Source organism: Glycine max, chromosome 18 (assembly GCF_000004515.6).
Source record: "Glycine max cultivar Williams 82 chromosome 18, Glycine_max_v4.0, whole genome shotgun sequence".
Taxonomy (NCBI): domain Eukaryota; kingdom Viridiplantae; phylum Streptophyta; class Magnoliopsida; order Fabales; family Fabaceae; genus Glycine; species Glycine max.
Window position 1 is genome coordinate 15,953,872 of NC_038254.2, and position 27,599 is coordinate 15,981,470.

Sequence of the window (27,599 nt, forward strand, 5' to 3'; positions counted from 1 at the left end):
CCAAACTCTAAGTAGCAGTTTATAAGGCATTAATCTAGTAAACATTGGACCAATTAGTGTACCCTACAAGATCCAACCACTTGATAATTTCTAATTCCATTTTGTTCCCCTTTACACCCCACTTAGCGCAGTAATCGTTGACATTCAAACTTCAAATGTTATTTTGAACAATCCCGAACCTTGCATAAGTGTCTGACAACGGATCTTATTAATTGAGCAAAATCACATTCGACTATTTAGCAAGGTTTCTTTAGCGTTAACGTGATATTGGAATAATATTCACACACACAAAATAAAGAGGACTTATAAGATAAGCTGGGAATCGTTTATACAGAGAATACAATTTTGGCTTCAGATGCTGTAAAATTAAGGTTATGTTTACGAAAATTAGCTGAAAAGTTATGGAAGTTAGAAGGTTGATTGACAGTTGAATGTTTAAAAATTAATTTATTAAATTATAGGTGTTTGATAAAATTAATCGTTTAAGTAACTAAAAAAGTATGGAATGATAAAAAATAATAAATTATGATTTATTTAAATAGGGTAATTAGGAAATTGGATAAATATATTGAGGATAAAAATGAAAAAAAATATAAAAAATTAGAAGTTAGAGTTTTAAAAAAGATTAAGTATTTCAAAAAACTATAGAAGCTATTAAAAAAACTTTGTACAGTCAAACAAGTTCTAACTGAAATGACTTGTAAAGATAGTTTGGAAAGTTAAAGTTAAGTTGAAAAACTAGTTAAGAGTTAAAAAGTTAGTTGGTAGTTGGAAATTGAAAAACTATCTTATTAAATTTTAAGTGTTTGGTAAAATTAGTTGTTGGAGTAGTTGAAAAGTATAAAATGACAAAAAATAATAAAATTATGATTTATTTAAAAATAATAACTAGGAAATTTGTTAAATATATCAAGAATAAAAATGGAAAAAATATAAAAATCTAGAAGCTAGTATTTTAAAAAATGTTATTTTGTGTAACGTTTCAAAACATACTAGAAACTATTAAAAAAAATTAGTTTACCAAACAATCAAACAAACTTTTCAACTAATAAAAAAAAAGTTAAAAATTAACTGAAATATATTATCAAATATAATCTAACTTTCTTAAGAAAGAGAGACACATCATAATTATAGTACGAACAAATAAGAAATGAAGCATAAACTTTTAGTCTTCCTTGTACTTTTAGTTTTTAATTACAAAACTGCTACTTGTTTTTAATTTGTTTCTTGTTTTCAAATATATTTGTACAGGAAACACAAGAAAAATTCTGTATTTTCTGGACTAATCTTTAAAAACAATAAACAATTTAAAATAACGTGACAATTTTATAATTAAAAAAGTAAAAATGAAAAATTAAAACAGGAAATAAAAATACAAGTAAATCCCCCCTTAACTTCTAAAAAGAAAAAAAAAAGCATCTATTCAATCACATACTTAATCCTATGTTTAAATCTAAATGGGGTTGACAAAAAAGGTTATATTGATATAACTACAGTTGGACTTGAAAGGTAAACTAATGAGCTACAATAGCATTAACATTTTAATTCAACACTGTTGAAAGTTGTTCATCTTCACATGGCTTTTCTCTGCAATCTCTGCAGCTTCTGCCACTTGAGGTAGATTTGATATGATAATCCAGAGAATACCATAAGAACGCATCCCCATTGCCTTGATTTGTTGATAGGGGATTCCCACTCAATAGTGAAGACACCACAATGCTAACAAATTTGCAAGTGGTAGTGATGGTGGTATTAACCAAAGAGCCAAAACGGTTTATTGTCAAAAAGACGAAATTCTGGCCTATAGCACCACAACAACAATAGAGAAAAATATCCCATGTTGCATCTGGATGCTTCTTGCAAAAGCAAACCGCCTCAAATATCCCATAAATTCATGCCCAATATTACATTCCATGCACTTGTATTTGGGTACCTAAGTAAGACAGACCAATAGTTCAAAAAATCAGCAATAGATCATCATTGAATCAAAATTTGAGATGTTCTCAACCAAAAGAGTTGTCTTTCATTTTGAAAGCCAAACAATGTTGAGAAATCAATATCCAAAGCCAAAGAAAGAAGCTAAAATTTTGACATGTAAAAGCAACAAAAAGTCAACATAGTTTAACGCCTAAAAGCAACATGATCATCATGGCAGAGTGAATCACTAATTTGGTTCCGAAATTGTAAGAGTTGGGTTAAGTTCTGATCGAATATTCCAGATTCACACACAAAAACATATACAATAATCTAGACTTTCGAGGGAACCCCAAAAGTGGGACACAAGTTGAAAAACTTTCCAAATGCGGTTTTAAATGCAATCTCAACTAAAAAAAACTTTATACTTATTGATTTCTTAACCAATGTCCTTGGTAGCAACAAACAAAATGCTAGCAACATATTTTTTTTACTCACTATCCACAATTTAAATAAATTATTAAAAAACACAAAATTGTATAGGTCTCACTTTTGCACTACACCCATAATTTTATAGTTTTCAATAAATTTTAATTAATAAAAGAGAATATGTTAAACAATGTATTGGTATCACTAAAAAAATATAAAAATATATATAAAGAAAGTCTGGAAGTGCAAGAGTCTAAATCAGACAAATTTGAATTGCAACATACATGGGGATATGTTTGTCTTACATCACCTTGCTTTCAAGGAATCATGAGTTGCATTTGTAAATCCATCAAAAACAAGGTTAAGGAAGCATAGCCAATATCCAAGGGAAAGCATTTGGGTGTGCCAACTTGCTGATAGTCTTCAAGCTAGTCTACAAATAGGCATAAGCAAAGATGAGCAAATTGAAAGCTGAGTTGCATTCACACCTCACATAAATTCCCATACAGAGTGGGAAATTAAGAGGCGATACGAGCTAAAGACTAAAATGATTTGCCCTGTTTTGGAAGAGTTCCTAACCTTTAGAAATTCAAATGTTGATACCCCTCCAGCAACAAGGAATGAACAAAGGTGTACTACTCGGACTCGGAAAACATCCATACTCACTAGCCAGCCGAGTAGTCTACTCGAATTTCAGAAAAATCTGACAAACCTAATTAAGGTAAGAGGAAATTTTTAGTTTCTACTAGAAAGATGGAGATATCTTGAAATGCTGGAAATTATCTATTATTAGAGGAAAGATAAGATAAAATCATATTTTTTTTCTATTTACATTATCATATGAGAAAAATTGAGATCTTATCATCCAATTTTACTTCTATAAAAAAAGACCATCAAGGTTCAGGTAAACAAATTTCATTCTAACTTATATTTTGATACTTGCATATCTCTCCACCTCTAACTTAAGCGTCGTAGTATCTTTAAAGGTACACCCTACCATCATTCGTGGAGGTGCTTACGGAGGAGTAACATTGTAAAGAGGTTATGTGCAAGGAAAAGTGCATCTTTAACTATATACTAGAATATCCATCAACATAACTGAATAAAGTCATTTGGTTAAAAACTATATATAAGTAACCATTATAGAGAAAAGGCTTAAATTATAAGATTTTCTATTATTTTTCCAGCACAATACTTGAATTCTCCATCTCTCACACACAATAAAATAGAATAAAATGGTAAACCCATGAACAATAAATGAATTCTCCATCTCACACTAAAGAATAATGTATGAAACACATTAATTCAGCAGCAGGTAAAAACTAAAAACATATATAAAATAAAAATTCAACTACTTTCCAAATGGATCCTTATTAACAAAACCCAAGCCTCTCTTACGTGTAAGTTTTTTTTATTGGCAAAAAACTTGTATCATTAAAAGGGCATAAGAGATACCGTATCAAATTACAAAATAACACCGAGAGCGAGATCTCTCAGCCCCAACAAATGGTTGGCAAATTGACCCAAATGGGTTACTTTTACAAACTTTTTTCCAATATGGGTTTGTTTCCAAACTAATTTCAGGGGGTTTGTTTTGGACGTAAAGCTACACCCATCCGGCCAGCATGCATGACAAGATGGTTGAGGTGGAGACACGTGGTGAAAACCGCTAGGAGGAATGGCGAGACAGCATGCATGGGGTATCGCTAGTTTGACTGGCGATTTGGGCGTGACGTGGACCGGGTGTAGCCATTACCACTGGCAAAATAGCCAGTGGTATCGCCACTGCTGTTAGCGACACAGCCATGCAGTGAATGGTGCAGAGGGCGTGTCAGGCTAGGGCATTAGAGCAGCAGGGTTTAAAGTTTGAATTTGAAGTTTGTAATATGTTTTGTGTTAGATTAGTTTGGTGTTGATGCTTTATTCGTGTGGCTTTAAAATTTCCGAGCTTTTAGTGTGTTTAAAGTTTGTCAATCAAATATTTATCTGGCCTCATATTTATTTGACGTAATTATTTTTAGTCTGAAATAAAATTTGAATCCGAAGTTTGTAGTATTTTTTGAATTAGATTTATTTATTTTGAAGTTATTATTGTTAATTTTAATTATTTATAATAATAACTTCTTTGATGCTTTGTAATATAATTAAAATGTCTACTTTGAAAGATTATGTGATGCTTTGTTCTGCCTTTAAATTTTATACTTTCAAAGCGTTTTTGTTTTTTAATTTTGTGGCATCATATTTATTTAAAGTAATTAATTTATTGTTAGAATAAAATTTTAAGCTGAAGTTTCAGTGTAGTAATTTTTTAAATAAATTAATTCATTTTGAAGTTATTATTGTTAAGATCAATTATTTATAATAGCAACTTGGTTGATGGTTTGATTGCCTTTAAAATTTCTACTTTGAAAGCGTACAAGTTTTTTAAGTTTGTGGCATGATATTTATTTGTAGTAATTAATTTATTGTTACAATAAAATTTTAAGTTGAATTTTCAGTGTAATATTTTTTTAAATAAATTAATTTATTTTGAAGTTATTATTGTTAAGATTAATTATTTATAATAGCAACTTGGTGGATGGTTTGATGTGCCTTTAAAATTTCTACTTTGAAAGCGTACAAGTTTTTTAAGTTTGTGGCATGATATTTATTTGAAGTAATTAATTTTTTGTTACAATAAAGTTTTAATTTGAAGTTTCAGTAAAGAGGCTTTTTGTTATTAAATTTTTGTAATTTGAATTTATAATTGTTATGATTAATTATTTATAATATTGTTTTTGTAGGTATATGATGGATTTGGTTATAACAATCTTGTATTTCAATGGAAGAGTATATGAAGAGACTGATGGTGTAATCTTTGAAGGCAGTAAAAAAGCGATTCAGATTAAACGTGGAATTAGTTTCAATGCTTTGAAAAAAATTGGAGATAAGGTAAAGTTGCAAAATAATGAAATTATTTCTACTATCAGTTGTAGATTTTTAGTTTCAGGAAAGTATGTTGCGTTGCAAATTTGTGATGACGAAGATGTTGAAATTATGATCGAAAGTTTTCACCAACAAGATCAAATGTTAGTTCTGGAATTGTACATAGAAAAGGATGTGGTTGGTGGTTCTATGTTTCATTCTGCAAATTCTCTTACATCATGTGGAAATAATTTATCTAATAATGAGGCGGAACCGCCAAGAAATGTAAGCAATTTACATGGTGATGAAGATTATGATGATGATGATGATGATTATCTTGTGTCTAACTCATACCTTGAAGAGTCTTTAGACGAAGATGATAGTGTTGATGGTATATCTAATACAGACGATGAAGTCACCGACATGATTCAACCAGTAAGAATTGTTCATCCAGTAGAAGGTATAATTTATTAAATAAAAAAATAGGTAAATACATTTATCATTTTATGACAATTGTATTTAATGGTAAATAAGTACGATTGTGATATTGACCTAAATTTTATTTTTAACTATTAGGTGTAGAACAAATTCAAAATCCATTTTGGAATGATGTTTTGCATTATAACAATATCAACTGGAGTCATCCTGATCAGGAGGACATTTGCGGGTTGGAGATGCCATCGAGTTTTAATGTTGGACAACAATTATATGTTGGCATGGATTTTGATAGTAAAGATGCGGTAAAAAATGCACTGAAACAATATGTTATGAAGGTGCATCAAAGTTTTAAAGTTGTTGAAAGCAAATCAAAAAAGTATATCGTTTGTTGCCCGAATAAAAGCGAAGAGTGTCCTTTCCCTTTTTATATGAGGACAATTTTATCTAAAAAAACTTATTCATGGAAAGTCACACAATGGGGTGGACCACACATATGTCTGAATATGACTATGACACAAGATCACAAGAAGCTTTATTCATATTTAATTGTCATTTGTGTAGTAGGTACATGTTTCGCTTTCATATTATGCTACTTTTGCGTTATTTGTTATTTAAATTTTATTATTTTATTAACAAGCATGATCAGAAAAGATCCATCAATAAAAGTTTCTTTGATTCAAGAAATGATAAACAGTGAATTTGCCTATAAGGTGTCGTACAAAAAAGCTTGGATGGCAAAACAAAAAGTCATTGCAATTGAATATGACGATTGGGAAGAGTCATATGCGAAACTTTCATCGTGGCTAACACACATGCAAAATCATTCTCTTGGATCCTATTTTCAAATACTATATGACGATTTTATTGTTGAGAATATGGTTTGTTGTGAACACTGTCAGTTTCATAGAGTATTTTGGACTTTTGATCAATGTAAAGAGGCTTTCAAGTATTGCAAGTCAATCGTACAAGTTGACGACACACATTTATACGAAAAATACCGTGGGACCCTCTTAATGGCCACATCACAAGATGGAAATGGTGGTTCCCTTCCTCTAGCATTCGCAGTGGTCGAAGGTGAAACGTTAACAGTGTGGTCATGGTTTTTGGCACACTTGCGTGAACACGTCACAGATAAAAATGGTATTTGTCTCATATCTGATTGTCACGCGAGTATCAAGTCTGTTGTGGCTAACGAAGCACTTGGTTGGCAACCTCCTCACGGTTATCATGTTTACTGTGTCCGACACATAGCAAGCAATTTCAATCGCAAATTCAATAATACCAAACAAAAAGAAATGTTGAAGAAATTGGGTAAAATTTAATTTATCATGGTCACGTTAATTTAAGTTTCATATATACTTAAAATTGTTCTTGCTAACTAATTTCATGCAGGCTACACTCCTTGCAAGCATATTTTTTTTATCAAAATTTAGAAAGATTTCGTTAGTTGAGTCCAGCCATAGCAACATGGATTGATCGCATTTCAAAGGAAAAATGGACCATGGCTTATGATAACGAAGGATGTCGATATGACCACATGACAACCAACCTCTTAGAATGTATAAATATGGTTTTGAAGGATTGTCGCAGCATACCCATAACAGCGTTGGTCAAATCAACATATAGTAGGTGTCGAAAGTACTTTGTTGATCATGGTCGCCAAGCCCAAAGACAATTAAATGAAGGACAAGTATATTGTTCTAAGCTTGTTAAAGAACTTAGAAAAAATCAAGAACAAGCTTGTTCGCACATCGTTCGCGTCTATGATATCCAGTCGACAATGTTTGAAGTAGAGAAGACCTTCAATTCTATAACGCAACGTGGCAGACAAAAGTGGGCAGTTAACTTGAATGGCCATTATTATCAATGCGGAAAGTATTCTGCGCTTCACTATCCATGTTCACACATTATTGCAGCTTGTGGTTACATGAGCATGAACTACTACCAATATATAAATGTTGTTTACACAAATGAACACATCTTAAAAGCTTACTCCGCACAATGGTGGCCTCTTGGGAATGAAGCGACAATTCCTCCTTCTGATGACGCATGGACACTTATCCCTGACCCAACTACAATTCGTGCAAAAGGTCGGCCAAAATCAACAAGGATAAAGAATGAGATGGATTGGCTCGAACCATCTGAGCACCGACAAAAGTGTAGTAGATGTGGAGCAGAAGGGCACAACAGGCGTCGATGTCCAATGCAATCTGACCGTGGGAGTTGTTCATTTAATTGATTTATGTATGTTAGACGAGTGACTTGTATTGATTGAAGTTCTGTTGAATGTATTTAGTTTGTGGTCTTCAATGAAATCGTTAGTTAGTAACATTAGTTATTTTGGTTTGTGTACTTTAGTTTTTTTTTAACATTATTTATTATTATAGTTTGATGCGCGACATAAACTGTATCCTTCATAAACTGCATACGATAGATTAAGTGTCAAATTCAAATGAGAAACATACAATAACATATTTAAACAGAGACATGAAAATCATTCATTATGATGTCCGTGATGACGTGAGGATGTGCCACATGGTCGATCCCATCTTTGTGCTTGCCTATCAGGATTTCTTCTGCCCCGATGTCTCCCCGCTTCTACTTGGTTAGCCTCAGCAGAAAATTGGTGACGCAAATCACCACCTAATAAGTCACCCATATCAGGTATTGCTCCGGATACATTCCAATGCATACCTAATGGGGCATTAGGTGTTGGAATTGAGACATCATGTTGCTGTGAAGGGGTCATAGTAGGCCACGAAAAATTAGGATGTGTTTCCGCAACACCACCGAACGAGTGTTTGCTTGCAGAAGTGTCAGTGTGCTGACCTTTGAAAGGATATTGATACATCTGTGTCGGATACTGAGAAAATGTTGGTGGCGTGTAATACATTTCATGGCCACGCTCCGCCATTTGTGGGGAATATTTTTCCGCTTCAAAAGCATCCCTTCGTCTGCCTATGCCTTGAGTTTCAACACTTGAGTGGAGAACGTGAAACTGTTGTGCTGGAAATTGATGCTCCGTTGCTAGACCATGTGACACAGACTCAGTGATTCTCTCTTGCTCTTCTGATAGAATCGTTATTTTCTCTACATATGGCACGAGATCATCAACTGTCCACGTATTCCTCCCTTGAGGAGACACCATGTATTGTAATATCTCTACAACTTCAGCCTGCAATTATTAGGGTGAGCAAATTAATGGCCATGATTAAAAAAATAATTTGATGTTAAATATTCAAAAAACAAAAACATACCAATGTAGTTGTGTTTTCATTTTTTGGGTCAACAAACATCTTTGTTTTTCTCCTATACTAAACAATGTAGTCGGAGTTAAAGCTCAATAGGTCCTCTTGTCGAGGATAACCGTCGACCCTAAAATCAGCTCGATTGTTCCATTGACTGATCATTGGAGCGAACAGTTGCCCCCAATTTTCATCTTGTTTGTCTTTCAGCGTTATGCCATGAAAATTCAGGGGTTGCGAAGGATACCTTGGAATTGGTTGTTGCATTCCAAATTGTCTCAAAACTCTATTAGGTTGGTGCCACTCAACAACTTGGAAACACATGAGTGGCACCACTACGCACCACGCTACACTTCCAACCAAATAAATTGGAGGCAACGCTGACATAACATTTGCTATGTAAGGCTCCCATAGAAACTGCATATAACAACACAGCTGTTAATTTTCACTGAAATATGACATATTATTTATTATTTAACCAATACATTACGATCTTCTTATCTCATGTCGTTTCATGATATCCAATTTGCGATGAAAAACTATCAGATCATCATTGCCAATATGCTGATTTCCACGTCGCAGTCACCTATAAAATAATATGAGATCATCAGTGCCAACGTGTTACATTATTAATTATTTTCAAATGAAATCTTATTTTTTAAACAACTAACCTGTGTGCGAGTGGTTTATTTTCTATTACGGGATGAGTCCTCTTTGGAGCCAAAGTTATGCATCATTCTCATGCCCACATTTGGATTAAGATGCACATACCTCCGATTGATTTAGTTTTGTAATCGGTGGCACTGCACATCTCTCTATATAAATAAGCAAGCACGGCAGGTCCCCATGGATACGTGCTGCACTCTCTAAAGTCACGTAAAAATTGCAGGTACCTTTGGGAAACTTTGCTACTGCTTTTGTCAACAAATAGGACACCTCCTATGAATCTAAGGATCCATGCACGGGTAAACCTTTCTAGTTGTTGCACGTTACCGTCATGGTTATTTAATTGTGAAAAATGGTGAGCCAACCAACTTAATTTAACCACACTACCTTGAAGTTGACCTTCTTGTGGTCTGACTCCTAACAATTCTTCACATAAATCAGCCCAATCAAGATTTGTTGGACCAATTAATGGTGATCCATCCACACGGAGACCTAATAAAACAGATACATCTTGAAGAGTAATCGTACACTCTCCGCATCTCATGTGAAACATATGTGTTTCGGACCTCCATCTTTCAATCAAGGCACTAATTAATGCCACATTTATTTTTAAGTATCCCATCTTCATAATGTAAAAACCAGATTGCCGAAGTAGAGGAATAATTTCCTATGATATTTCTTCTTGACCTTGATACATGAGGACAACTCGTTTGATGTGTAATTTTTTGTCTTCTTCCCCATTCCAAATATGTTCGAAAACATGCTTAGCTTGCATTCATAAAACGTCACCATCAATTGGACCAAACTTAACTTGTATATTTGATGAACATGACGAGGAAGATACCATTGATATTGCAAAAATAAAATATAATACAATAAATTGACAAAAAAAATTATACATTATTTGTATATAAAATTAAGTACAATTACAAAAATTAAATTAAATATGTATAGCATATAATTAAAATTTGAATAAATAACAAAGTATAAGACTCTTTGAATAACAAAATATATTATACAAATAACGTACCATATATACAAAATTAATACAAACTAACGTACCATATAACTAATGTAGCATACAAAATTTAAATAACATAGTAAAATTTTAATATATTTAAATAATAACTTACAATACATAAAATTAAAACAAATTTAGCATACAAAATTAATAACTTAAAATACCTAAAACTAAAACTAACATAGCATAAAAAAACTCAAACTAAAACTAAACTAATAACTTACAATAACTAAAACTAAAACTAACATATCATATAAAACTAAAATTAACGTAACTTATAAAACTAATAACTAAAATTAACAACTAAAACTGCCATAACATATAAAACTAATAACTAAAACTAATAACTTAATTAACTCGTACCATATAAAACTAAAACTAAACTTATCATATAAAACTAAGACTTAAAACTAACATAACATACAAAACTAATAAATAAAACTAATAACTTAATACGTAAGACTATTTCATTACATATAAACTTTATAATACCTAAAAGAATTAATTTAATTATCAGAACAGAAACAATTAAATAAATAAAATGCAAAAAATATTAACTAACTTACCTAGTTTAAGAGAACTGAAGAAAAGAAGATGAAGAATACAAGGAAACCTTCTCGCCACCAAGAAAAGCGTAACAGCCACGAGGAAGAGATGAATGTGTGCATCTTTCGTTTAGGACAACCTTTTTTATAATTCACCAACCTTATGTCGCCAGGGGTAATGGCGATACCAACTTAACCTGCCAGTCCTGTTGGCGATACCGCTCAAAAAGTTGTGCCCTAGCCTGCCCTAACCTGCTCCTTTGCGTGCTAGACTGCAGCCTGCACCTGCACCCTACACCACCTTGGTCTCGCCATTGCAACTGGCGAGACCCAGTCCATGTCAGCCCTTAAATCGTTGGTTTGACTAGCGATTTCCTCATGCAAGTGTCTCGCTAACACTCCTGTCGATTTCCTCCACGTGTCTGCACAAGGCTTAAATCGCCACGCATGCTGGCGGGATAGGGTTGGGTTTACGTAAAAAAGAGACCCCGTTTGTAAATACTTCTAAAACAGACCCATATTGAGAAAAAGTTTGTAAAAGTAACCCATTTGGGTCAATTTGCCACAAATGGTTACTTAGTATTGAGTGCTAAAACACAACTTAATAAGTAGTAACCAAACCGTACATTAAATGAATGAACTAATTCCACCAAAGGTATAAAAAAAAAAACAACAGCAATATCATTGGGCTCTCATCACCCAGTATAACTAAGATCACAACAACATAAAACCATGCACCTAGATACCATAATTAATGCAAGGACCAGGATTCGCCAACCAAAGTGAGAACAAGTATTGGAAGCCACTCTTCAATCCCGAGAGCCACAACCATGCAACAAACAAGAATTTCTGCCATAGACCCTCCTTGTCAAAAGGTTGATTACGAATAATGCAGTTGTTCCTCATATTCCAAATTGTCCAAACAAAAGCACTCTATACAACATTTTCACCACATCAGTATCACGAAGAAGACAAGATGGATTTTGAGTGTGAAATGTTCCCGAATTGAACATGCTGGGACGTTGCAATACTTGAACCACTGGAAGCATTTCTGCCATAGTGGCTCGATCTCCCGCAAAATAAGAACAAGTGTGCAACATTTTCTTCATGCAACCTACAGAAAACACGACACAATTTAGTTGGGTCAAGAAGAACGTTTCTTCTTTTTAAGTTATCCCGCGTCGGAAGCCAGTTAAGGAGAAGTCTCCAGATCATACATTGAGCTTTCAAAGGAATCTATAAGTCTCACACCTTGGCCAGAAGATTATTCGAAAAGCCCTCCAATCCTCAAGTCATGTAATGCCCCATAAGTTGATTTCACCGAGAAGCAACCATATCTATCTGGTTTTCACTTCCATAAATCTCTCCCTTCTTACTCTAATTTACATGTATCCAACAAAGCTTCCAATGTAGCAAGTTGTTGGATTTCCCATTCGAACCAACATCTTCTCCACCTAAGCCCCCACTTCCAACACCCCCCTCCCACACACCCACATCCTTTAGCAAAACACCTTTTTGTTCTGAATTTAAATATAATCTAGGGAATTTAACGATAAGAATATCCCCTCCCAACCAACAATCCTCCCAAAACATTATCAAGCTACATCACCAATATATTATTCCCTTGTTTTATCAAACTAATTTTCACCATTTTGATCACAACAACACTTTCTCAAATCTCCCCACCAAAAGGAATCACACTTGTCTTCCTCCTCACAAAGTTCCCTCCAACCACTATATTTAGATTCCACAATTTGTTTCCATAAAGAATCATCACTATTGAAAAGTGCCCATTCCACTTTGCAAGAAGAGACACATTAAATAAACCAAGATTATTTTATGCCTAACCCACCCAATACTTTCCCAATTCATCCAAGTAATTTTCTTATTCTCAATAGACATTGATAGCTTGAAAAAAGACAAGTAAAAAAGTAAAAAAGAGGGAATGATGAAAGTACTAACTTAATGAGACACTCTCCCGGCGAAGGACAAGATCTTATGTTTCCAAGCGGACAACTTTGGTTCAAATTTCTTCACAATATTCCTCCACATTTGTTCTTTTATAAGATTAGCACCCATCCGTAAACCTAAATAGGTGAAGGGGAAGGACATCAATCTACAATTTAACAACTCCGCAAAGTCTTCAAGAGTTCCCCTATCAACACCAATAGCTCCAAATGAGCTTTTGTAGAAGTTAACTTTGAGCCTTGAGACAAGTTTGAAGCATCTCAATATACTTTTAATCACAAAAATATTTTATTTCATTGCCTTTCCAAAAAAAAGGGTGTCATCCACATATTAGAGAAGGTTCACATTAACATTGTTCCAACCCACCAAGAACCCCTCAAACATATTCTTCTCAATCGTCACCCTCATCATACAGCTCAGCCCCTTTGCCATAATAGTAAATAGAAAAGGTGCAAGAAGATCCCTTTTGTGGTGCAATCTCCTCCGTTGGGTTTCCATTTACAAGCACAAATATATGTGTAGATATGAGACATTGTCTAATCCAACCCATCCATCTCTCCCCAAAGTCAAGTCTACCGAGCATGTAAAACAAGAAATTTCAAAAAAACAGAATCATAAGCTTTCTCGTAATCCACTTAAAAAATAGTGCACTTTTTTTTTTCTTCTCTTAACTTCTTCCACCACCTCATTTGTTACCTCCACACTATGAATGTTTCTACCTTCCAAGAAGGCGCTTTGCTTTTGATCAATTATTCTTGGCAACACTTTTCAACCTTCTCCCAAGAATCTTTGTCAAGATTTTATACATACATCCAACTAGTGATATAGGATGATACTCTCCAAGATTTTGTGGCTCTTTCACCTTTGGGATCAAAGAAATTAATAAAAGAAGAATTACATCCCATAGGAAAACACCTATTGGAATGAAATTCATCTAAAAATCTCTTTATGTCCCCTTCATTATCTCCCAAAAGGCCTTGATAAATTTAAAATTGAAACCGTCTAGTTGTTGGTTTTTTGAACTTCCACTTTGATCTCTTATGTGAGATGTATAATGCACTAACCTGGAATCATTTTTTATGATTTTGTCGGGACCTGCTAGTAGCCAAAACAATAGCATCCTAAAAAACATCACAGATGTTGAAATTAAAAAAAAAATCACATACATACCAAGGCAGATTCCACAGAAATTCTCAACCGTTATAAATATTAAGGAACGCTAAATACACTTTCTTAAATGTTTATAAATTTTTTTATTTTTAATAACTTAAAAAGTAAGTATTATATCACTTTTTCTATTACACATTAAAAAATAATTTATTTTCTTATAAAAAATCCAAAGCATTTGACATGAAGTAAACAGGTAATCATCATTCTCTAATAAGACCCCTTATTCTATAAATAATCTATAATTATATATAAAAAATATAATATTTTGGTGTACACATTTTTATATCCATCTTATTCTTATAATTACATCCATGTAAGTTACTGTTTTATTAATATAGTTATCTTCACAAATCATCCACTAATTTTTATTATCTTTCTTTTATTAAAAAAACAAAAAAAAAACAGTTAGACCTATATCTGTTTTTCCTTCTTAATAATAATAATAAGAAGAAGAAGAAGAAGAAGGAGGTTAAATTACTCATTTGGTCCTTATAATTTCATGATTCTTATTTTTTTAGTCCTTATAATTTACATTTTAATTCTCTTTTAGTCCCTATAGTTTTGAAAGTGGTTTTTTTAGTCTTCATAATTTGTATTTTAATTCTCTTTTAGTCCCTATAGTTTGAATGTGATATTTTTAGTCCCTATAACTTGTATTTTAATTATCTTTTAGTCCTTACTACAAAATAAAAATATAAAAATAATTAGTTACAAATTGGTTATAAATTATCAATTATTTTTTATTACAAATTATCTTACGATAAATTAGTTATGAATTATTTGCTAATATTTTTGTAGTTAATTGTAATTGATAATATTACTCATATTTTAATAGTAAAAACTAAAATAGAATTAAAATATAAAGTATAGAGACTAAAAATATCACTTTTAAACTATAAGGATTAAAAGAAAATTTAAATACAAATTATAAAGATTAAAAAAACCACTTTCAAAACTATAAGACTAAAAAAATCACTTTCAAACGATAGAAAACAAAAAAGTAAGAATCGTGAAATTATAGGAAGTAAATGAGTAATTTAACCTAATAATAATAATAATAATAATAATAATACCCCTATTATATGAAATTATAATTATTATTCTCAAAGCTTATTCCAGAATTTTGACCTCCATTCATGAGGGGACGGGACACAATTAGGTAAATAAAAAATATACCTCGTCTCATATATATGTGGTTTAAGATAATACACACATCTTAAAAAAATCGATTATATTAATTATCAAAATTTCAAGATAAAATAAGCTTATTTGGCTCAAATATTCTTATTCTATAAATGTATTGCAGTACTCTTTCTTTTTACCTGTCGTTTAAGTTTTTATTACCGAAATAAAAAAATGTAATAAACTTTATTGCTCCTAAGAAAATAGTTGACAAAATAGTTATCAAATTTTTTATTTATACTTTACAATAAACTCATATACCATTGCTTTTCATTTTCACTTTCAATATAAATATGTAAATTAATTAAATGTTATATATGAGAGAAGTAAGAATATAACTAAAAAAATGTTATATTAAATTTTGAAAGTCTCGTCTCGATAAGATTTTTATTAATGTTGTATCTTAAACTTTAAAAATAATAAATAAATACAAACAAAATTTTTCTGCATGACCACACTTAAAAAATAAAATAATTACTAGTTAATACTTTTTTTAATCCGTAATTACTAATACTGTTTTTGATATTTTAAAGTGATGAGATATATTTTGCATATCGAAGGAGATGAAAGAGTAAATGGAAAATCATTTAGAAAAACAAATTAAAGAAGGCAAAAATAGGAACATGCCTGAGCAGTGTAACTGATATACTTGAGTGCTTCAATTCTCATAGCTGGACACTATTGTGTTACTAACACCAGCGCTCCAGTATGACCACCAAGGAACACCTTCACCATCATCACTCTCACTCCACCATCTGTCCATAATTCACATTTATATTAGAGAAAATAGGCTATGGTTTTGCTTGTAAATTAATTTTTACCATGTAATCTAATCATAAATTACTATATGGTTAAGTTTGTTAATTTTATTAATTAATTTTTGTCAAAGGTCGTGAGTGCATATAAGATAAATATTCTCCTTCTAACATAATTTATTTTATATTGAAGACTAACATTCCAACCTTGAACTACTTAATTAACTGATACAAGTCGATAATTATTTGTATCAACCAATATTGATAGTTGTACACATATTACTCAATAATTTTTACTAAAATTTGTTTTGGTGACCCAACTTTAAATTAGAAGGAGAAGTAGCTAAAAGTAAGTTGGGGTGAACACACTCTAAGTACATGTATTAATTAAGTGATCCACCTAAGGAAGGTATGAGTACCTCTTAAATATATAGACATGGTAGAATTTACCTTTAAACTTTTGTATTGCTTTGATTTAATTTTAAAGTGTATATTTATATAATAAATATAAACAAATCAATATTTTAGTTTGTGTAATGCATAATTAAAATATTCATTTTTATATAATTGAATTTATAATAAATAAATATTTTGAACAGATACAATACATTCTGGATTTAAGATAAACAATTTATATTTTATATAATAAAGATAAAGATAAAAATGATAAATTGAAAGAAATAAAGATAAAAATGATAGATTGAAAGAAATAAACAACTAAGAAAATTAAGTATACAAGAAAAAGGAACAATGGATTGAGATGATCCATAATTGTCATATATTTTTATATTTTATAGTTATGACGGGATAATTATGTGGTATTTTTTATGTTTTTGAACTTTGTTTATGTGTTTTCTAGTTAAGTTTTTGAATAAAAATTTAGTTTGTTTAGAATTTTTTAATTTTTTACTTTTTATGCTTGATCTTGGGTTGTTGGTTTGTGTTTTTTAAGAAATTTGATGAAAGACCATTTGGAGAAGAGTTGAAAAACTTTGACACCATTTTGGAAGAAAAAAGAGAGAAATTTGAGATTTTACCGCCAAGGCTTAAGCCTACCACATTGGTGCTACTTAAGCCCAACTCTAGAAGAAAAACAAGGATGCTAGTGCCTAGGCTTAAGCGTATTTTAGGGTGGCTTAAGTGGAAAAAAAGGAGACTATTATCTTGGCTTAAGCTACTACTTTAGTGTAACTTAAGTTTAACTTTGAGTTGAAAATTGTGAGCTATTGTCTAGGCTTAAGTCTGCCACTTTGGGGCAATTTAAGCTTGACCCTAGAACACATGTTTATTTGCTCGAACTTAAGCCTGGAATTTTGGTGAGAGTTAATCATACTTGCTGAGATTTAAAAGTCCATTTAAAAGAAAAGTCCAATGGATATAAAAGACTCTTAAATTAGAGTTGAGAATTTCTTGGTGCGTTTTAAAAGAACCAAATAATAAAGGAAATACTTGAGGTGATATCTAGAAATTCTTCTTCATCTTTTTCTTCAAAAGAATTGATTGATAATGTAAATTTTTAAGAATCAAGTTACCATTTTGTTAATTTTAGGAACTATTTTAACTTATATCATTGCAATTCAAAGGCTAAATTACTAATTCACTCAAGAAAAAATCATTAGGTACATCTCCGTGCACTAAAATCCTTGTACTTGTTTAAGATCCAAAATTTTAAATCTTATAGAAGCTAGACAAAAATTTCTAATATTTGAAACCGCTCTAAATATTTAGACTTAATACCAAGAATCTTCTAAAAGCCTAAATCACTAGAAATTTTCTCAAGCCCAAAGTTTTAAACATCAAGGAAAAAAAGATAAAGACAAGTTTATTTTTAACAAAAATCTAAAATTCTTGAAAAAAAATTCAGAAGTTAGAAACCGGAATCTTTTTCTTAGTTTATAAAAAAATATAATTTCAAAAATAATTGTGAACGATAATACTAATAATTGTTAAAAATATTAATATTAGATCTTTTGTAATTGAAGATTAAAAAACTTTGACTCATCAAGTGAGAGTATAATCGCTCTCGTTAGTCCCAACTTTTATCTTAGTATGAACTATGAAGTATCTCTCTGTTGTCTAGCTGTTCTCGCTTTGACTCTTTCTCTCTCTTTCACTCCCCTACCCTCTTTTTACTCTCAAATAATTTTTTTAAATTAATGAAAAATAAAAATTTCAAAATAACTTTTAAGCCAGAAAAAAAAGGTAAAGTAATTAAACGTACTCTAAGATTATTACCTGAAGCTAAAAGAAAAGCAATGCATATAAATCCCAAAAAAGAGCTTAGACTGATAGTTCTGGTAGCCATTATATTATTGTTCTGCAAAGATAAACTTGTATTCTCGTATATTTTTTTGGACTTATATGTTAAAAAAAAAAAAAAAAAAAAAAAACTGCATTACATTTATTTGAAATGAATCACCTGACTATAAACGTTAATTGCATTCCCGTAAGTTTATTTAATTTTGAAGAGTTTTTGGTCATTTAATATACATACATATAAAACATAACTGCTTTCCTTGCACTTTCAACTGTACGTAGAGCATCCAGTTCCTTTAATATACGTACATATTAACTATAGACAACTAAATTTTTAATTTTCACTATTCATGTATATGACTTATATTTAAAATTTTCACATTCTTAAAAGGCAAATCATTCTTATTGGGTATGAGTATTACTTTATTTTTTAAAACGGAAACGGGCATATAATTATCTGTCCCATACTCGTCTCCGTTCCATCACCTTTTTTACATTTTTTTAAAAACACACACATATTATATATATATATATATATATATATATATATATATATATTACACTTTTTTTAACAATACAAATTAATTAGTTGATAGTTAAATAACTTTAATTCTAATAATAATTTTATTGTTTAATATTTATATAATTCTTTCAAAAAAATATTATTAATATTTATACAATAGTAATACATAATAAATATTTTGAAATTAAACTTATTAAATATATATTTACTGGAAATAAATTTAAATTATTTTCTTAATAATATAGTAAATAAAATATATTTTTTTAAAATTTTTATTTATTGCATAAATACTATGTAACTAGGTATGACAAAAAACTTAAACTCACTAGAATTCATCCGAATTCGCCTTGACTTTGACGAAAATTATTCATTTTGACTGGATATGAGTACGAATATTATTTACTACAAAATATTTTTTGACTTTAGCTTTAATAATTTAATATATAATGATTCTATTAGTTAATTTTTATATAATAGTGTTGATTTTTTAAAATAAATACATTATAATATAAAAATTAACTTTTGAAATAAGATTTATTAAGATAGAACATGTTAAGTCCGGATTGTCCAATATGTTATAACTGGACGATCCATTCATACCCAATGTTTTTATGATAATAATGATATAAATTATTGATGATCTAATGGTTTATTCTTAACTGAAACATGACTTACTATATATGAACTCACATGGTAAAACAATCATATCTTATTGCATTTATTAGTAATCGTCCAATGATTATAGGAACTTGTTTTTATTAAGTACAATCTAGTGTCCAATGCGCTATTATAAATAAGTGTGCAATCATTTGTTAAAATCAGTGTGTATACACTCTGTCCTTCTATACATGTTGAAAGGACTTCTTCACTTATACAAATTACTTTATATTAAGGATAAGTGATGTCCAACCTTATACTAGATTCATGTTAACCAAAAAGGATAGTGTGCGTATTAACATTCCTATGAATTCACTTTGTCTCCCTTATTTGAATTATTAACATTTGAATTTCAAGTGTACAGGGACAAAATAGAAGAAAATATATTTCAGTCGTTATAGTACAAGTTGCAGAAGAAAAACACATGTGTTTGTTTGTACTATTTCTCTCTCCTCAAGAAAGCAACATAATGCGCACAACCAATTGTGAGGCAATGATCACTTTAAGGAAGGCTCTAATCCCATAACGAATTTCTTCATTGAAGTCTATAAAAAACAACTCAAGTTTTGCAATCACTATGAAAAAGAGAAAACGAGCAAAAGATACATTGAAGTTTTAAAACTCTTCCAATACATTGGGCAATATATTCCTATGCCTTAAAGTGTTATCCTTTGCTTAGCAAAGTCATTTTATTGTATAATGCTTAAGTGTTTATCCATTTTTTGAGTGTTTTGAATTTGTGCATTCGTTATCAAATCATTTGTTGTTTATGAAAGGCAAGAATGACTTAGTGTTAAGCAATACTTGAGTGTTCTTAGATTCAGGGAGAGTCTAAGGGTGCGCCCAAAGTGACCTTGAGAATAATGTTGTAGCCTGGAGTGACAAGATGAAATACTTGTTTGTAATTAAACTTTGATTAGTAGAACCCTTCAAAAGATTGTGAAGGGGAATTGGACATAATTCAAGTTAAGTGAACTAGTATAAACTTAAGTATTTCTACTTTACTTTTAAGTTATTTAACTTGTATTCTCTTGTGAGTATCTAGTGACACTTAGACATACATTTGCATCTGATAACCTGTAAAAATACCCTTTCTACAAAGTTGGACAATAGTCTGAACAATTTTTTGAACAAAGCTGTTTTTCTATTCATTGGACAATACATTTGAAACTCTATTTTATTATACTTGTTAGAGAAAATCATATCTTATGCAAAAAGTCTTTTATATTTATTTAACATGCTATTCAATTCCCATTCTATAGTGATATTTGTTATGTTAGATCGAGCAATCATTGGATTTAGATCTAGAAATGAGTTTAAATCCAATGATCTCCTTATTAATGCTTATGCTTAGAGCAAATTCCTCTATTAACATCCCCTAAGGGATTAGGGATTTAGTGGTGGAATTTGATCTCAATTGTCTAAGGAACTAGGAACTGATGAACTTGTGTGCATAGAGATATATTGAATGAGTGTATGAGCTAATGTTGATTTTGTTATATGCTTATGATACATGAGGAAGGGTATCTCATGAAGTCCAACCTCGACAACATTTACTTTATCGTTCATCAACTGTTTTACTGTATATTACATGTTTGATAAAAATCATAAACAAGTTTTCTTCATTTATTTACTTTTAAATTTTCTGTTATTGAATTTCATGTTTAAGTAGTGTTAGTTTTCAATCAAAATCATCTTTAAAATCCTCATTCTTTGTTTGTTCGTCTTAGTTAACAATTTGTGAACAAGTTTTGAACGAGTTTTTTTATTCTTTATTCAAATCTTATCATTTATCTTGTTATCTTTTTCATCAACTATATAATTTTAAATGTTTTCTAAAAATTCGCGAAGTCTTTTAAAATCTTGTAAATTTATAAAATAAAATAATTTCAAATCTTTATGAATTTGTATGTAATAAATTTTTCAAAATTCAAACTATGATATTTTAATAACAAAAGTCTTAAGTCATTATATTTCTAAAATGTTTTTAAAATCCTCAAGGTTTTTTTATGTCAAAATTATCTTTTAAAATCTTAATCCAATACAACCCCTAAATAATTTTTTTTTTTACTAAACTTACTAGTTTCAAACAAACATGTTTATGAAACTAAATGATTAAACACAAGTAGTTAATGTGTTGAAGTTAAGATTGAATCGCTCAGATAATACTTAAGTGATCCTTAATGAAAACAATTTTTGGTTGTTAGACTTTATTTACCTCCCAGTTGAACTCTAGATTAGTCATGATCTCTTTTTTCTAATAAATCGGAGGATTAAGACCAAAAAAACATATATATTCATGGGAATGATATTCCTACGCATAATAATAAATTTTCTGAAACAAACGTTCTCTTATATCTTTCTTTATGTTATTTAATTTTATTAAATGTAATTTTAAATGTTAATAAATTTGAATTTGTAATTTTTGAAAGTGAGGTAATCTTTGTACATTTTTTTTCTTCTCATTTTCTGACACACTTAATATTTTTATACCAAATTAGATTAATATTTATAATTAATTATTTATTCGAAGGATTTTTTTACATTTTTACTAATTAACACTCAAGCATTTTCAAATATTAAGCATAATCAAAGGTTTACACGTTATAGAAATGGACCATTTAGTAAAGAAAATTTCCTAGATTTTTCAAGAGTCTTGTATCTCACGGTTGAACATTGGTTATGAAATGTCCTATCCTAATTTGGATGTTATGTAGCATTAGGGTATAGGAGTCTAAGGTAGGAGACAATCCAATATTTAGTTGTCATAACTCATACGTGGTCAGCTTGCATTTGCTTACTTCATTATTTGTTTGGCAGCTTCCAATGCACTTATCCAGATCAATTTCTTCCAACCTTCTTTTGCATCTTTTATTCTCTATTTTTTGACTTTTTGCACAAAACAATTCTATCCTCATTTTTTTTTCTCTTAGGTTGCAAGCCACTCAATTTGTGCTTGACCATTTTGCCCTACATAATTATCATATGCTAATATCTCATCCTGGCTTAATTATGCTTACGCACTGCTCCTATTTTGTAGTATCTTTTCAAATTTGATAGAAAAAAGAGAAGGAACGATAAAATAAAATAAATGCAACTCGTGTTTTAATCTTTTCAAATTTGATAGAAAAAAGAATCAAAGGTTCTTCATACCATATAATAAGACAAATTTGGAGTACTATTTTATTTTTTATTAACAGCATTTATGTCATTTTTTCCACTTTCTATACAACCAAATGATGTACATTTTTTCAAATGATGTACATTCAAAGAATCAAAGTAATTTTTTTTTACTTTTTTTTTATTTTTTAGAAAAAAGAATCAAAGGTTCTTCATACCATATAATAAGACAAATTTGGAGTACTATTTTATTTTTTATTAACAGCATTTATGTCATTTTTTCCACTATCCACTTTCTATACAACCATATAATAATGCCAATTGTGTGAGAAACGATCACAAACATAGAGGTAATATTGTCCCTTAATCCATAATATTGTTCTTTAATTAAGATTCGAATATTGATTGATCACTGCATATACAATAAATTGTATTAATAAAAAAAAAATACTCTTCTCGTGTTCATGATTCTGGTAAATAATAATAATAATAAGCTTCCAACGAAAATAGTGTCATATCAATATCATAATTAAAAAAAAAAGGGCAATACTGTAAATGCATAATGTGAAAAACCCGTCGTGAGAGGGCATTGAGACCCCACGCGCTTCCCGTGTCTTTTCTTTAACAAGACTTGGCTTCGACTTCAACTTCAATCGCGCAATGTCTTATGTCATTCACATGTACTTTCTCCTCTCTTTCCGTTCCCTCTTTTTTTCCTTTCTTGTCAACCAATATTTAATTCCTTTTTCTTCAAGCATTTCAATTGCAATTTGCAAACTTTAAACCAAAACCCACATAAGAAAATATAAAAAAGAGCATTACTTTTTTAATTTCTCCTTCTTTTATGCAACCAGAAGTGTAGTGTGTTGTGTGTGACTAGGTTTCTGCCAGCCCTGGGGATAATGGGTAATTGTCTAGATTCTTCAGCTAAAGTAGAAGCAGCTCACAGTTCCAGAACCCCTTCTGGTACTTTTTTTTTTGTTTTGTTTCTTTTTGCTTTTCTGTCAGCAATTCTTTATTTGTCAATGCAACAATATTGTTTCTAAGATTCTAAATTGTGATCGGGGTCGCGATTTCATCGTGATCCTTTAACATAATAGAAAATTGCAGATTAATACGGCCGATGTAGCCATAATTGTAATTGTGATACCGTTGCGGTCGTGACGGAAAGCATGGTTGTGAATATTTTTAAAAAACTAGTGTTTCTATGTTTTGAATGGGTGTACGTGATGTGCCTAGGTGCATGTTTGACTTTGTCATTTGTAAATATTGCTTCTTTTTTTTTTTTCAACCAAGGATTTTAAAGCTATGGGTTTGATGGTGTTGTAGATTGTGAATTCTTGGTGGGTTTTTTAAGCTTTCTTGTCTCCTTTTTGTTTTTGGATGCTGCAAGCTTGGTTTGTTCTGGTTGGTGAATTACTTGATAGCATTCAATCCATTAACCTTGTAGTTAACCTAAGTTAGTGAAAACTTATACAATGCTCGAGTTTGGACTATAACTAAACTAAGTAACGCTTTGGCTCTTTTCTTGTAGTCCTTTTAGATGTGAAAAGAGCAGGGAAAACTGAAAAGCATAGGAGTCCTAATAAGTGATAATGAAAAGTTTTGTTGTAACATATAAAGTATTTGTTCAAAATTTGCCTAAATGGGTTGAGTGTAGTTGGTTGAGTTTTAAGGTTACATTGACATGTTCCTTCCTTTGTGAAATTCTAGCATATGTGGGACTAACTCTTTTCCTCTCTTGCCTGCATCAGGAATTTCAAAAACTAGTCCTTCATCTGTTCCTTCCAACTTATCTATTCTGTCATATAGTGAAGCAAGTGATTTCTCAAATCTTCCCACACCGAGGTCCGAGGGTGAAATCTTGTCTTCCCCAAATCTTAAGGCCTTTACCTTTAACGAGCTAAAGAATGCCACCAGGAACTTTCGCCCCGACAGCCTTCTTGGTGAAGGAGGATTTGGTTTTGTTTACAAGGGGTGGATTGATGAACACACACTTACAGCTTCAAAACCTGGATCAGGAATGGTTGTTGCTGTTAAGAAACTCAAGCCTGAAGGGTTACAGGGTCATAAGGAGTGGCTGGTAAGTATTTTGTTTCCATTTCGAAGCCTAAGGTGGCTTAAGCATACTTTACATTACACCCCTTCCCCTGCCCCTAAGAAATGTATATACTTTTTTGGATTTTACTGATGGTCTAATTAGTGAAGCTTTAATCATTTTCTAGACTGAAGTGGACTACCTTGGACAACTTCACCATCAGAATCTGGTAAAATTGATTGGATATTGCGTGGAGGGAGAGAATCGGCTGTTGGTATATGAGTTTATGTCCAAAGGGAGCTTAGAGAATCATCTGTTTAGAAGTATGTTACTATAACCATTACACTGTTGTCTTGTAATATTAGTTTACTAAGCTATTACCTGTCATCAAAGAAACTCACAGAATAATAGAGATATCAACAAAGATAGCTGGTTCCTTAAGAGTGATCTTCTTTGTTGTTAACATATTTGAGTATGATTTGATAATTAATGCACTTTGGAAAATGACATTATTCCATTACAGTAGTTTGCATTGTGATTGATGGGTTCGTTATATGTGACAGGAGGACCACAACCTCTTTCTTGGTCAGTGAGGATGAAAGTAGCCATTGGTGCTGCCAGAGGACTTTCTTTTCTTCATAATGCCAAATCACAAGTTATATACCGTGATTTTAAAGCATCCAATATCCTACTAGACGCAGTAAGATCAACGAGGATAAAAATAATGTATTAATTTCTTCATTATTGTTGTATCATGAAAAATAATTTCTTATCATGCATTTGATTACAGGAGTTCAATGCTAAACTCTCTGATTTTGGCTTAGCAAAGGCTGGCCCTACGGGTGATAGAACTCATGTCTCTACTCAAGTCATGGGAACTCAAGGATACGCAGCACCTGAATATGTTGCAACAGGTATACCTTAGCTTTGTGTAAACTCTTGTTACCTTGCATTGTCTCTAGTAAATGGTTAATGGCCTGTAATCATTTATGTTTATTTGAACATGCTATAGTTCTAGTCAATTGTATGAGAGCCTACACATTGAATTGAACCACACTTCAGTTTCTTCTGCATATGTAAACCATAAATGTCTGATATGGCCTGTCACACATATACTAATCATGTGTTTTTGTTGAAACAAGCGAATATGTGTCACAATTTTTAGATTCAATATGTTTGCTCCAAGCACTGCTCCTTAAGATAGAATTCAGAAGCTAACTACTTTCACTTGTCTCATTTTAAGCAAACCACCATACTAAAGCTCCAATTCATTAACAGGTCGGCTGACAGCTAAAAGTGATGTATACAGCTTTGGGGTTGTGTTGCTTGAACTATTGTCCGGTAGACGTGCCGTTGACAGATCAAAAGCCGGTGAAGAGCAGAATCTAGTAGAATGGGCAAAACCATATTTGGGTGACAAAAGAAGACTATTTCGGATTATGGACACCAAGTTGGGTGGCCAATACCCACAAAAAGGAGCCTACATGGCTGCCACTCTTGCTCTAAAATGCCTTAATCGCGAAGCTAAGGCAAGGCCTCCAATGACAGAGGTTTTAGAAACCCTTGAACTGATTGCAACCTCAAAACCTGCAGGAAGAAACTGCCAATTAGAACAAAAGAGAGTCCATGCTCCTGACAGAAAGTCTAGTGTGCAAAAAGGGTCCCATTTGAATCATACTCCTACTGCATTCCCATAATCTGCTTGCGTACTCTAAATTTTGAACATCTGTATATACATTCCTTATTTTTATAAGGTTGGTTTTTACAAGGAGAAATGCTAGGAACACACTATTTTGAACACTTCCTCTCTTGTTTGTTGAAATTTATTGAAGATGACAAAATTTTGTTGGTCCTACATGATGTTTAATGATCTTTTCTCTTGATTTTGTTGTTTTTAATCAATTTTAACCAATTAGAGATAATGCATTTGAAGGAGTGTGGTAGAAAGTGTGTTCCTAGCACTCCTCTTTGACAAGATATAATGTGGCATGTACATGTACTTAGATGAAATTTCAACTGAATATTAGCACATTATTTCCCCAAACTATAGAAGTTCCGCAAAGCAGTATTCTGCATGTTCATTTTTTGGTTGATTATGGCTATTGAGATATTTGTACAACTGTTATGTACACATTGTTAGCCAAGAGTTGCATTAAAACTGTTCACATCATTTGTTTTTGCATGGACTGAAGTTCATAAGAAATCAATCATTAGTAATATAGTATGTGAAGACCAAGAGGGACACTGTGAACGAGCCATGTTAAAATCAGTCAGATGCTCCCATGTAATATATGATTATGCAGTCCAAAATGATCTGTTAGTGTATCATTATTAATTTATTATAGAACTATAATATTTATATAAATATTTTAATTTTCGTTAAATAAAATTATTATACCAGCAGAAGTTAGTATAATTCAAACTGTTAGTATTACACGACTTTTTTTTTAGAATAATTAAGACAAAGCTAGTTTGTAAAAGAACATGATTAAGTGAAGGCAATACAAAATGTTGAAACAAAGTCAGTTGACATTCAGAAACTGGAATAATAACATAGAAAGCACATTGAGCCACAAGATGAGAGTAATATGGTAATAAAAATCATTAAAAGATAAATAAAGTGACTGAATTAATAATAATAATAATAATAATAATAATAATAATAATAATAATAATAATAATAATCCAACTCATCCAAATTCTAGTTCAAAGGAGAAATATTACTTGTCTAACAGGAAATATTTTGATAATATCCTTGATTATAAGAC

At 31.1% G+C, this 27,599-nt stretch overlaps 1 protein-coding gene and 1 pseudogene across 1 annotated transcript; one reads left to right on the forward strand and one right to left on the reverse strand.

The window, feature by feature from the left end:
* Window positions 1–1,572: 1,572 nt before the first annotated feature.
* On the reverse strand, window positions 1,573–16,245 carry LOC100802015 (UDP-galactose/UDP-glucose transporter 3-like; annotated as a pseudogene).
* Window positions 16,246–23,443: 7,198 nt separating this feature from the next.
* LOC100802537 (probable serine/threonine-protein kinase PBL3) lies at window positions 23,444–26,875 on the forward strand. The gene is made up of 6 exons (XM_006602247.4): window positions 23,444–23,759; window positions 24,548–24,876; window positions 25,019–25,154; window positions 25,395–25,531; window positions 25,622–25,745; window positions 26,110–26,875. The coding sequence occupies exons 1-6, from the start codon at window positions 23,696–23,698 to the stop codon at window positions 26,526–26,528; spliced, it is 1,209 nt and encodes a 402-aa protein (XP_006602310.1). The 5' UTR covers window positions 23,444–23,695; the 3' UTR covers window positions 26,529–26,875.
* The last annotated feature ends 724 nt before the right edge of the window (window positions 26,876–27,599 follow it).